At 40.5% G+C, this 13,207-nt stretch overlaps 1 protein-coding gene across 3 annotated transcripts in view; it reads left to right on the top strand.

The window, feature by feature from the left end:
* The window catches only part of LOC121524170 (exostosin-1c), a 165,311-nt gene that overhangs the window by 135,945 nt on the left and 16,159 nt on the right, over positions 1-13,207 (top strand). For all 3 annotated transcript variants that reach the window (XM_041809428.1, XM_041809430.1, XM_041809429.1), the window contains exons 3-5: positions 2,230-2,323; positions 6,211-6,318; positions 9,763-9,882. In XM_041809428.1, the coding sequence (XP_041665362.1) occupies positions 2,230-2,323; positions 6,211-6,318; positions 9,763-9,882 (322 nt within the window). The remainder of the gene's footprint in view (positions 1-2,229; positions 2,324-6,210; positions 6,319-9,762; positions 9,883-13,207) is intronic.

Raw genomic sequence — 13,207 nt, 5'->3', positions numbered from 1 at the left:
AAACACCCCCACAGCATGATGCTGCCACCACCATGCTTCTCTGTTGGGATAGTATTGGGCAGGTGATGAGTGATGGCTGGTTTCATCAGACCAGACAATCTTGTTTCTCACAGTCTGAGAGTCCTTCAGGTACTTTTTTGCAGACTCCAAGTGGGCTTTCATGTGTTTTGCACTGAGGGGAGGCTTTCAACTCACCACTCTGCCATAAATCCCAGGTCGATGGCCGACTACAATGATGGTTGCCCTGGAAGAGTCCTGTTTGTGGTCGCAAAATTGAAATAAAGTGAAGGGGGCCTGAGTACTTTCTAAATGTACTGTATGTGGAGTTATTTGGAGCTATCTTTGTGTATGATACTTTTTCAGTTTAAGTTTATACTTTATTATGACTAGTCTCACTTCTTCACCTTGGGTCAGAAAGCACCATGGAGAACTAAACTGATATCAAACTTTACTTTTCTAAAGATTTCTAAAGTTGCTGTATGCTTATTTTTTTCAGATCAAAGAGCATTTCAGGCAGCGTATTGATTTTGAAGTGTTTTGGTTGCGTATTATAGGTCCTACAACCCTGACTAACTGAATATAAACATACATGCAGGATACTCCAGCGGGTTTCTCTCAGCAGAAGCCATGCTGAATGAAGTGTAGGTATTGATGCGCTCCTCATACAGCTACCCTTCATATACCCTGACCCATGCCTGCAAAAGAGGAGCAGGAGAAGTGAACCTCTCATGTAAGAGCTTGTTTGTTTTCCATCTGTTTACTCCACTGTGCAGTTCTTCACCATGAAGCCATTACACCGCTCTTGGGTTGCAGGATGAAGGCGAGCATTGATGCAGAGGTTTCCATTTGGCTTCTTTTTCAGAGTTTGAAATACGAGTATGAAGTGCCAGACCTCACCGAGTTGACGTATGGCAGCAGCTTGTCGGGGAAGTGCGCTGAAAATTTCCTACTTTGGCAGCAGTTCAGGCCCTCTTGTCTACAGCACAAATCAATAGAGAACAGAGATTAGGGCATATTTACTTCTCAGCTCAGTGATGGATATCTTTTCCAACATACAGAAGCTGGCTGGAGCAGCGCCAACGTTTCTGAGGATAGAGAAAAAAGTGTGGAGGATTTATTACTCCACATAATCGGAGCCATTATTGCTAAACATTAGAAAAGAAAAGCCACAAAAGTCGAGGTTTATTTTATGTGTGACAGTCATTAAATATATATCACCAGAAGTGTGTGTCGCCTCACAGAGAGGCAATTTATGAGATTTGATTACTTTCTTTGGCTTTTTGCAGAAATTAGAGGTTAGTATTCAATCTATAGTTTTATGCCTCAACACCAGCAACATCCAAGGCTGGAGAAAATGTACTCCCAGGTTATCTATCTATCTATCTGTCTATCTGTCTATCTATCTATCTATCTATCTATCTATCTATCTATCTATGGTCGAGTCACTGGTTAATCAGTATACCTGGCTACCATTACACCATGAAGACAAAAGAACACTCCAAGCAACTCAGAGAAAATGTTATTATGAAGTTTAAGTCAGTGGATGGATACAAGAAAATAACTCTAACCCTAACCGTGTTACAACAGTCCTTGAACGCTACAATTGAGACGCTCAGGTTAACATCTCGATTCGTATTTGAACACAGTGTTTATCCAGAAAAATTTCAAAGCACTCAAGAGAAAGATCAAGTTTTACGCTTTTTATTTAGAAGATATGTTTTAATGAGATTATACTCAAGTTCGCCAATTAGGTCTCTTTCCATCACTGAATTCAATGACTTAGCGGTTTCTCTTTTTCAGTAATTCTCAGAGACATGTCTTCGATTTTGTCCTTGTATGTGAACTCATGAAGTGCTTTCACAGACTAATATTCAGCTTTCTGAAGCTGGACATCTTTTGTACACAGCCTTCCTTTTGTACTGTCACCAAGACATGAGTAAAAAACCGGGGTCCTCACTTTAACCTCACGCCTGCTTTATATTCACACGTATTTATTCTAGTAAAAAATGTATTCTATTTGCCTTTAACTGTATCTTCAATCTCATCTCAGCGCACATATACAACATGTCTATCTTGGTGTTTTTTTTTCTGTTTTATGAAAAGTGCCCTGTATTCTTTTTCTCTTTCTTAGCTGGACCACTTGCCTATACTTTTTAGAGTCTCTAAAAAGTATAGAAATTTAATGAAGTTAACAAAGTAACATCTTATATTTGTTCTTGTCTTTGCCAGGTTTGATTACCAGGAGCTCCTCCACAACTCCACCTTCTGTTTGGTGCCTCGAGGTCGTCGCCTGGGCTCCTTTCGCTTCCTAGAGTCCCTACAGGTAAAAAAAAAAAAAAGAGACTTCATTGTAAATTTATAAAGAAGAAATGCTATTATTTATATGAATATGCAATATGAAATGAAGCTGGCATCTTTTTAATGTTTACCTCATTTTGAGCTGAAGTTTTTATTGGGTTCTAATATTGAAGATATTTATCCATTGTTGAAAATACTTTCAACCTATTTTCACCGCTTTTTCACACGTTTTTGCCACTTTTTGGCCACCTCTGCCTTTTTGCCCCTATTTGCCCTTTTCTTTACACTTCAAAAGCAATTTTTGCCAATTTAACCTTATTTATTTTACCTTTATTGGCCCAATTTCAACCAGTTTTTTATTTTTTGTCATCACTTTTTTGCCCATTTTCACCACTTTTTCTGTCCATATCTAGCACTTTTAACCTATTTCTGGCACTTTTTAACCAGTTTTCCCTACTTTGTCATGCCCATTTTTGCACCTTTTGTAATTTTTTCCTGTCTAGACCAATTTTTTTGACATTGTTGTCCCATTTTCTCAGATTTTAAACACCCTTCAACCAGCAATTTTAATCAATTTCCACCACTTTTTACACACATATCTACCACTTTTAACTCATTTTTGACACTTTTTAACCCATTTTCACCATTTTTAACCAGAACATTTTTGCCATTTTTACTAATTTTTACCAGTTTTTGTTTCTCTTTTCTGCTAATTTCACCCTTTTTGACACTTTCTCTCATTTTCAATACCTTTCAACCCCCTTTTCCACTTTTTGATCCATATTCACCTCTTTGTCTGTTGACATCTTACCCATATTTACCACATATTAACCCATATTCACCACTTATTCATCCATATTTACCACTTTTAACCTATTATTACCACATCTTAACCAAGTTTCGCCACTTTTTTTGTCCAAATCTACAACTTTAACCCATTTTGCCACTTTTTTTTTACCTCATTTCACAACTTGCTCCTGCCATTTTCCCCCTTTGTTGACCTTTTTCCTGCCTTAACCAATTTCTGCCCATTTTGATTTCAATTTTTTGCCAATTTCCATTGATTTTCTCTACTTTTTACACCCATATAAACCACTTTTATCCATCTCTGCCACTTTTTAACCCATTTTTACCACTTTCCCTGCCCATCTTTGCCCATTTGTCAGTGCCTCTTTTTCACTCCTTTTTCCCCCTTTACCGCTTTTTCTATAAATCCACTAAAATGCACAGTAGCCATAGTAATGGTACTTCTGCTGTCGCTGTAGTGAGTAATGCCATAGTAATGTGTCTGCAGGAGGTCTTAAGAGCATCAGAGTTTTTCATGTTTGAAGCATCTTTACTGAAAACTGATCAAACCTGTCCCTTTATTTCTGAGAAAGCAGCTGAATATATTAAGGTTCATCTCTTAGTCGATGGTAGCTGAGGTTTGTTTATTATTCACTTTGGCTGTTGTTAATTTAGTCATGGATAAATAATTCTGTGTTGAAGGCAGAGGTGGATGAGGTGCTGTTGAACCTCCCCTGTAAACCCCTGATGTAACACAGTGTAACACACTTGTCATATTTGTTGTTAAATGGCAGAACTTAGGATTGTTGCACCACTGTCCTACAATGTGATATCTTTCATACTGCAGAAATTTTTGCTTCAAGTGTCAACAAGAGTAAATGATTGGTTTTTAATTTGATATAATGTTCCAGATACAGTAACAGAGCACTGACATGTCACTTAGATTTATATTCCCTGTAAGCCTGAGCACTTTAGGCCTCTCTGGTTTCTCTGAGGCCCACATAAACAAACAGTTAAATCTCCACATGCCAACACAGCAGACTTCAACACATTATCTGCAGCATTTCCCCCTGCATAACACTAACACATCAGAGTGACCAGATTACACGAGGACAGGAAACTGCTCGTATGGTTCGGTCCACATGGAAATGCACAGGAAGCACAATGTTTATGTTCCCGATCTGTTGTTTATGTAGTCTTTTGGTTATTGACACCTTAATGGTCACATCTGCAAGTATTTTCCCCCTGACCGTGGTGCTGTGCTGAGTGGAGATTTAGCTGTAAAGGCTTTATTTGCTATTTGTCGGGCCTTTTAAACTCAAATGGGTCCATTAACACACACGGGCGAGTGCAAACACTGGTATTTAAGTCCATCAGGGAAAAGTGCAAGCAGGCAAACAATGGAGAGAGAAGGCGTGAGCAGTGGAGTGAAAGAACGGTTTAAAGCAGTCAGCCTGCTGCTGTTTTCTCTTCTTCTTCGCCACCCAAGTCGACAGTCTCACATCAGCGCAGGAAGCAGCAGTGGCTGTTTTTAGATTTGCCAAACGCTGAACTCTCTCGCCGGTACAAATGTTCCCTGGCTGCGGCGCTCTCTGGGGCTACGTGCGTGTGTGAATGGTCCGGAAGCATCCATAGGAGTGGCAGCTTGCCCTACCACCGCTGATGTCTGCTGAATGGACAAATCCACACTCAACCCTCTTGGTTTGGCAGCAGTTGGGTGCTGTTTTCCTCCCCTCTTTTTCCTCCAGGAGACTTCTCTTTCTTTACCATTTTTTTTCAAAGATTTTGGTTGCTTTTTTTATTTTGGTGCAGCAATCATGCTCCTGCTTGTTCTACTCTTGTCTTATCTTTCTTTTTCACTTGGTCTTTTCCCCCCTGAGTCCTCTCTTTCTCCTTCATTCAAGGCACTTTCCAGTTGTGTTTTCCTTTTTTATTTTAGCGCCAGCTCAGCCCACAAAGAACTGGCAATTACAAGTATGTGGTATAAAACTTACGCCAGCTTTCCACAAAAAGAAAAGCCTCCTTTCTTTATCTCCCAATGCAAACAAACCAAATGCAGCACAACACATACGCCTTCACATTACCCTTCCTGCAGGCGAGGAGCAGGGCAAAGTGTTTGAAACTCACGCTCAGAAGGCCTCCTCTCCTGAGGAGGAGACTCAGGCTAGCCTCAGGCTGCGTTTTCAAATTTTAGAAGGCCTTGGATTAACACTTCGGGAGTCTGCGTGTGACCTTGTCGTAACCTGGGGCTCGATTCTGACACGCACATATGAGTCGGCCCATTTGCTCGAGTGTCCTTCAGCGGGTCTATTCTCAGATGAAATGCTGGAGCACGGAGGCCCCCGCTGGGCCAGAGGGAGCGTTTGATCTGCACCACTTTTGCTCCTGCTGCTGCTTCTCTCTGGTGGCTTAATTAGAAAAAAGTGGAGAAAAATAAATAAACCCAGTACCTATTGAGACCGCCGACCTTAGTGAATGAGTAGAAGATGGGGTGATTGTAAATAGGAAAGAAATTGAGTCAAAAAAGAGAGCAAAGAGGCAAAAAAAGAAGTGGAAAAACATCAAACACCTGTCAGTGAACGAGGGGATAAGGCAACTTCAAAAATCAACTTCAATAACTCATGATGCCCCCACGTATCACCAGCTTCCTTCTCATCCCTCTCTCTTTTCTTCCTCTCCTGCATACATCCCCTTAGTGTTTGGTGCTAATGAGTGCACAAGGTTATAGCCCTGTCAGCCCCATCTGTGTCTGAATACAACCGAGCGACAGTCTTTAGAAAGCCTCCAGGGCTTCATGGGAAAAAGGAGATAGGCGATGTTAGCCATCATATAGGGGTATAACACACTGCACATACATCCACACACAAGAGCATTGATCACATTATCTGCTCAGTCTGGTATATTGCTGTGCCAAGCAGCTGGGACTGCACTCATACTGATTGTATTATATACATGCAGCTGCAGTATGTCATGCAATGCCAAAGAAAGTCCTGCAGCGAGGGAGGAGTCCATGCAAACTGCAGCTGATCTCAGCTGAAGTTACATTTAAGGAATGCTCTGTTTCCTTTAAAAGTTTATCGGCATTACCGTCTCTTTAAAAGTCTAATATGTTGTGTTTATTTGCAGGCGGCGTGTATCCCGGTGCTGCTGAGTAACGGTTGGGAGCTGCCCTTCTCTGATGTCATACAGTGGAACCAGGCAGTCATAGAAGGGGATGAGAGATTACTACTACAGGTAAAACACAGGCAGCCTGTCACTCTACTTGCAGATATTACACACTTTGTTGGACAAACAGTTAATTAAGAATAAAATAATGAATACCTTCAGGCTATTGGAGCCCCAGCAGTGAGTAAATACTGTGCTTTTAAAAACAGAAATCAACTGGGAAAACACTGAGATGAGATGATTTTAGTTTCCAGAGCAATCCATCAAGAAGTACAACTCGAGAGAAACGAACTTAATAGGAAATTTTTAAAAAGAAAATAACTTAATTCTCAATTGCATTACTTACTATATAGGGTCATCAATCATACTCTTTTTGGTTCATATTATTTCATGCCACTATGGGTTATCACAGAAATACCAGTTGTTCAGCGTAGTCCAAAGTACACACCTTCATTACATGAGTCACAGTATCGATACTCCTGGTCAAACATTCAGAATACCAAGACATTTTGGACAATGCTATGCTTCCAACTTTGTGGCAACAGTTTAGGGAAGGCCCTTTTCTATTCAAACATGACTGTGACCCAGTGCAAAAAGCAACGACTATAAAGACATGGTTTGATGAGTTCAGTGTGGAAGAGCTTGAAGTACGCTCAACCCCATCTAGCCCCTTTGGGATGAACTGGAACAGAGATTGTGAGCCAGGCCTTCTAGTCCAACATCAGTGCCTGACCTCATAAATGCTCCACAAAATGATTGGGAACAAAGTACCACAGAAACAGGCAAAAATCTTGCAGAAAGCTTTTCAAGATGAGTGGAGGCTGTTATAGCTGCAAAACTGGGACCAACTCCATATTGAAGGATATGTATGGATGCAATGTCTTTACAGTCCCTGTTGGTGTAATGGACAGGCAGCCAAATACTTTTATCTTATAGCTGTGATTACATTAGTCCTGTTATCTGTGGGGATGCACAATTGGCTAGTTTCTGAAAAGCTCCATGACATGAAAGCATTTTTCAGTCTTTTTGCCAGGACCTCTCCTGTGTGATCATCAAGAAAAAAAGCTTGTTTGGTGGCACAAACTTTTTAACTCCCTATTTTTCTCTTACTGACATGGACAACTTTGGGTGGGAGCTTTTAGTAAAAGAATTTGTGCCCAGGCAAGTCTTACTTTTGGTTGAGTGCCCATTCCATTCCATCTTCTTCCTCTTACCTGGGGTCGGGTCATGGTGGTAGCAGGTAGAGTCAGGTTCCCAGACCAGATGGATTAATCCCTCCAGTGCATTTTGGGTCTTCCCCAAGGTCTCCTCCCAGCTAGACTTGCCCAGAAGTCCTCCAGAGTTAGATGCCCAGTAGGCATCCCGATGAGATGCCTGAACCACCTCAGCTGGCTCCGTTGATGTGAAGGAGCAGCAGCTCTACTCTTAATTCGCTCCAGATTTCTGAACTCCTCACCTTCTAAGACTGAGCCCAGCCACCCTCCACTTGTATCCGCGATCTTATTCTTTCAGTCTTTACCCAGAGTTCATGACAACAGGTGAGGGTTAGGAGGTGGATCAACTGCTAAACCGAAAGCTTTGCCGTTTGCCTCAGCTCCCTCTTCATCATAACGATCTGGCACAACACCTGAGTTCTACTGACACTGCACTGATTATGCTTCCTTTTACCCTCACTTACAGACAGGCTCCTGACGAGAGAGTCTTTATAGGATTTTTAAATCCTGGCTTGTGTGGTGCTACTGCTGCTGTAATCTCATCTTAATCCTGCAGCATATGTTATCGTTTTGTTCAATGTCTTCCTTTTGAAATCCAAACCAATGAAAGATGACAGATCCATTGCTGTTTTCTATAGAAGATATCATTTTGGGATAATTTTGGAAGTGTGCTGTCTGCTATGATAGAGGCATTAGGAGACTGTAGGAGAAGCAAAACTCGGAGAGAAATGCGTACTGGCGGCTCAAAACCTTCATGTAATTTATCCTCAGTGGTTGGAATATAGTCATTTAGTATATTTCGCATGGCAAAAGCCACGATACATCAAGTATACTCTATATACTGCTCACCCCTAGCCTTAAGTAAGAAAGAAGCATCTAAATTCCCATTTACAGGACCTTAACACTCACAAGACCATTTTTAGCCCACATGGAGCTGAGTTTTTGACACTCAGCAGAAGGTAACTTGCACTAAAACAGTTGATGATTAATAATAGTTATGATTATGTGTTCAAGAAACCCCCCCTCTCAGCACATCTGCATTATCATGTTGGAGCAAAATTGGTGCACAACCTGCATTTTTCCACATAAGATTAGTTTTAGTATTGCTTTTATGTCTACAATTAGTCAAAATCTGCCAATTAAATGTATTTATGAGGGGTTGGATCCTCACTTTTTGATCATTGCTTTTACTGGCATCAAGCCAAATGTTCCAAAAGTAAGAAAACTGCTTTGAAAATCCATTTTACAGAGACTATCTCAGCTCTGTATTACCTGTATCACACTGTATGCTTCCAGGTTGGAGCCTTCTGAGATTAAACCCCCATAGAGACCTTAATCCAGCTTCAGTTCAAAAGCACTCTCTCGCTCATCCTTTGTCTGTGTCTCTTTTCACACACACAAATAAATACAACAAGCAAGCAAAGCTGGCCCTCTCTCACACAGCTACAACCTTTATCTCTCTACCTCACACAAATTACATCGTGTCTCCTCTGCATTGATCCGTTTTGATCTCGACCGATGGAGGACATGAATTGGCATTCAGCTAATGAACAGGAACAAGCCCTCGAGAGCTCCGACCCGAGACATTTTCAAATAACGGCAGAATGTACCGGCCTTGTCTGTGGCATTTCTGCCTGCCTGGAAAAAGTCTGGTAAGGAAACATGAAGCAGAAATATTCAGCGTGTCTCTGATCTGAAGCTGGGTGAGGGCAAACAGTTCAAACAAGCAGAGGCCGAGGCTAAAGCGAAGCTGTCCTTCAGACGGAGGGGGGACCTGAAGGATGATTGTGAGGGAAACCATGAAGTTCAAAGCACAAGACCTAAAAAAGAGGGAGATCTAGCGGCATTCAGCTTCTCTAACCGGCGCTCATTAGAAAATGTGGTAGCGGTATAAAGACAAAAGGCTTTAAAGGAGTCAAATGCTCACTTTTCTGAGTTCAACTAGCTTTTTTTGCACTTTGACTGAGCCGCTGAGCTTAACTCCTAAAGTGATAAAATCAATTTTGGTGATTCACTCTAAAACCCACCATGCAGTCCTAGCTAATTACAGTCTAATTGTTTGAACAACAGACCCCAAATCAGTTCTGTGTCAAATGTTTTTTCAGGAGGCCAAATTAAGCAGCCTCTTCATTCACAGTTTTGATCACTTAAATGCCACTTCTTCTTCTCTTTTCCTCTCTATTTTTAGACTCAAAATAAGTAAAAGGCTGCTACATTTTCCCTCTCCTCTGTTGTTTTTAATTATTTTCTCCTCATTTGGCTGTGTGGATCTTTAACTTGTCTTATCTTCTCTCCTCAGGTGCCATCCACAGTGAGAGCAGTGGGGAATGAGAGAGTCCTGGCTCTCAGACAGAGGACCCAGATGCTGTGGGAAGCTTACTTTTCCTCTGTGGACAAGATAGTCCTCACCACACTGGAGGTTAGTCCACATTTTAACCCACTTACAGGCCAGTTCAGACTAGGGATGAACTATCAGGTTTGCTATCAGGTGTATTAACCTATCAGGTTAATACACACAATTATAAATAAACTAAAAAAGCATGCCTGTTCAGCTAAACAGTACAAATAGTCTAACTAATAAAAGGCAAAAGCCACAAAATATCAATGAAGTTATGTCGTACAATTATCTTTTACTGCTTAGAAAACAACTTGCCCCTCCAAACAGCTTTATTTATTCAAGTTTCTCACTAAAAACCCAAATGTCAGTTTCTTTAAGTTACATTTCAGCACATAATGCCTTCACCTGTTATACCAACTGGACATAATATACATTATGTCAGCTAACCTGCTAACAGCCGTTAATGAGCTAAAAGATCTTAATCTGCTGCAGCCTGTCACACCAGCTACATCTAAGGTTTGCCATGAAGTCAACGCTAAACCCTAAGCTGGAACTAGTTAAGTTGGCCAGTTCATCTCAACTAGTAGAGCGTAGCATCCAAACTAAACAAAATATTAAAGGTTTGCACTGACGCTACTTTCAGCACATGACACGACTGCTCAGATGGGCTGTGAGGCAAAACGGCTGTCTGTTCTAAGGGAAACAGATAAAAACATGAGAAAACAGACTAATATCTGCTTTGATCAGGGATATTTGGACTCAGCAGATATCCGTACTGTTTCCTTAGAACACAGTGGACCATGGGCATTGTGAGTGCATAAATCTAGTTTTCTGACATTATACGGATATTTCTCGTACATGAAGCAGAGCCTGAAGGCACACATCAGCCTGGTTCATCAGTGATGGATGGGAAACTGAATCAACATCTAAATTATTTCTATATGAAGCTTTAGATCAGCTCTTTCTCCGTTTTTCAGTAATTCACTTATTACCTCCGCCAAGGAGGTTATGTGATCAGCAGGTTTGTTAGTTTGATTGTTAGCAACATAACTCAAAAAGTTATGGATGGATTTTGATGAAATTTTCAGGAAATGTCAGAAATGGCATAAGGAAGAACTGATAAGATTTTGGGAGTGATCCGGATCACCGTCTGGATCCAGGAATTTTTTTAAAGGATTCTTCCAATGGGAGATAGGGCTAATGGCGGAGTTCTGCGCTCTCTGAGTGCTTTTTCTAGTTTGTTATGTTACTTATGTTTTACTTTAGCTTATCTGGAAAAAGATTGTACTGTGGATGTTAAATCTGTTGTAAAAATTCAGGATGTATTTCTTAATCTAGTTCAGTGTTCAATTTCAACATCAGTTAACCCTTAGAAGTCCATTTTATTTTGCCATTTCGGCAATACTTTTCTTTTGACAGTAAAAACCACATAGAAAATGTTTCCATGCTCATGTTTGATATCATTTTCTTCTGCACTACCTCAACTTTATGAAATGAAAACCATAATTGTATAAGCTTAATTTACTGTATTAGTTTTAGGACCACAATAAATTATCATTTTTTTAAAAGAAGTTACGAAATGCTGAAATCATGAAAAATACCAGTGCCAGTCCTCTACAGTATGGTCAACTATCCCCTATGTGTTAAATTATTTTTTCTATCAAATTCCAATGATCATATTTCCTGTTTTACTTGGCCTATTGACATCAAACAAAAATGAAAAGAAAGCTTAAAACTCATGCTTTCCACACTAAGTGATTACAATGCAAAATGATGCTCTTTTTCATGCTATCATGTGAAAAAAGTAGTGGATGATTTAATAATCCCATCGGTGTGATCATGGACACCTGGAATTAACCCTAATTTTATTTTAAATGTGAAAAATTCAAACAGTGCAACTTTCTTATTATGTTGTATGAACTGTTATAGTGTCGTTCACTTCAGGAAGAGTTCATGGAATTTACTTCAGTAATTCAACCACTTAAAAATCATGTTCATTTACTAAGGCTACTTTATTTAATCTGTGATAAATATTGATGGACTTGACAGTTATTTTATCTTTGTTGTGTTAATCAGAGATCACATAAATTTGTACAGCCACGAAACATAATCCGTTGTCATTAAGTGCCTGTCACCTTAGATTTTATTATACATTCTGGATGATCTGCTGAAATTTAAGGTCTTAATTTGCCTCTGCCTCTCTGTTGCAGCTACTGTAACAGCACAGCTTCATTTTGTGTCTTTATTAACGTAGCGTTACAGCTCCAAATATTTCTTTTTTTTTAAAGATTTATTTTTTGGGCCTTTTCATGCCTTTGATAGAGTAAGGACAGTGGATAGACTAGGAAACAGGGAAGAGAGTGGGGAGAGACATGCGGTAAAGGGCCACATGCTGGATTCGAACCCAGGCTGCCCGCGTACATGGGTAGCGCCTTAAACCACTCAACTATCTGCGCTCCCAGCTCCAAACATTTCTATAGAAATATTTCATCATCTGTACTGACCATGCTTAACATTATCATGATGTAGTCAATAAAAAGACAACAATGTGCTTTCTGCCACTCAGTGGCTGGAACTGCAGAGAATCGTGCTGCCTGTGACGTCACATGCACAGACGTCTTTACCTAGTTTGAGCATATTTTAAAGCTTTGTTTGTTACAGTGCTGCCTCTCATGCCATGTTAAACATGCCAATGGATGAAAATAACCCCTGATATCTGCTGTGAATCCCTAAACAGCACATGCAAAATATGACCAATCGTTGTGATAAAGTGATAACTAAAGCCCAAACCTACAGCCAGTGTAAAATGACAAGAGTGAGAGCGAGTGGTGAGTGCTGGGTAGTGTGATAATTCAACGACAATGAGGAAGGAGTCTCTTACACTTCAGCCCCTCCACAAGTGGAGGTCGGTGCTCTTAGAGAGGACTGGTAACAAAAGATGTTTCACTGGATACGTTCTCACAAATCCAAAGAAGAAACTGGAGCACACCAGTCACTTTTTTGATTTAATCAGGAGCAGTGGACGAACGTTTTGATCTTCATGAATGGGGCCGGGGGTTGTGTGTTGCTGCTTTTGTCAGGAAAGCATTATTACAGCACAACTTTGTGCCATGTAAATAGATTGGGCATGTATAGTGTGATTACTCAAAGCACTGTAAACCCTGCAGGTCACACTTACTCATTCACACACATTCTCTTCACATTCATACACATTTACATGCCACTGATGCCGAGAGGAAGTAATTTGGGATTCAATGTCTTGCCAAAGAACACATCGACACGTGGATGCAGCCGCTGGGGATTGAACCCCTGAACTTCCGGCTGAGAGATGACCGATACCACTGTGCCTCAGTCGGCCTTTAATACTCATTAAATCTTAGCTTTGACATCCTGTGCCACCGCTCAA

This window comes from Cheilinus undulatus, linkage group 16 (assembly GCF_018320785.1).
Source record: "Cheilinus undulatus linkage group 16, ASM1832078v1, whole genome shotgun sequence".
Lineage (NCBI taxonomy): Eukaryota > Metazoa > Chordata > Actinopteri > Labriformes > Labridae > Cheilinus > Cheilinus undulatus.
This window is presented reverse-complemented; position numbering and strand designations above follow the sequence as displayed.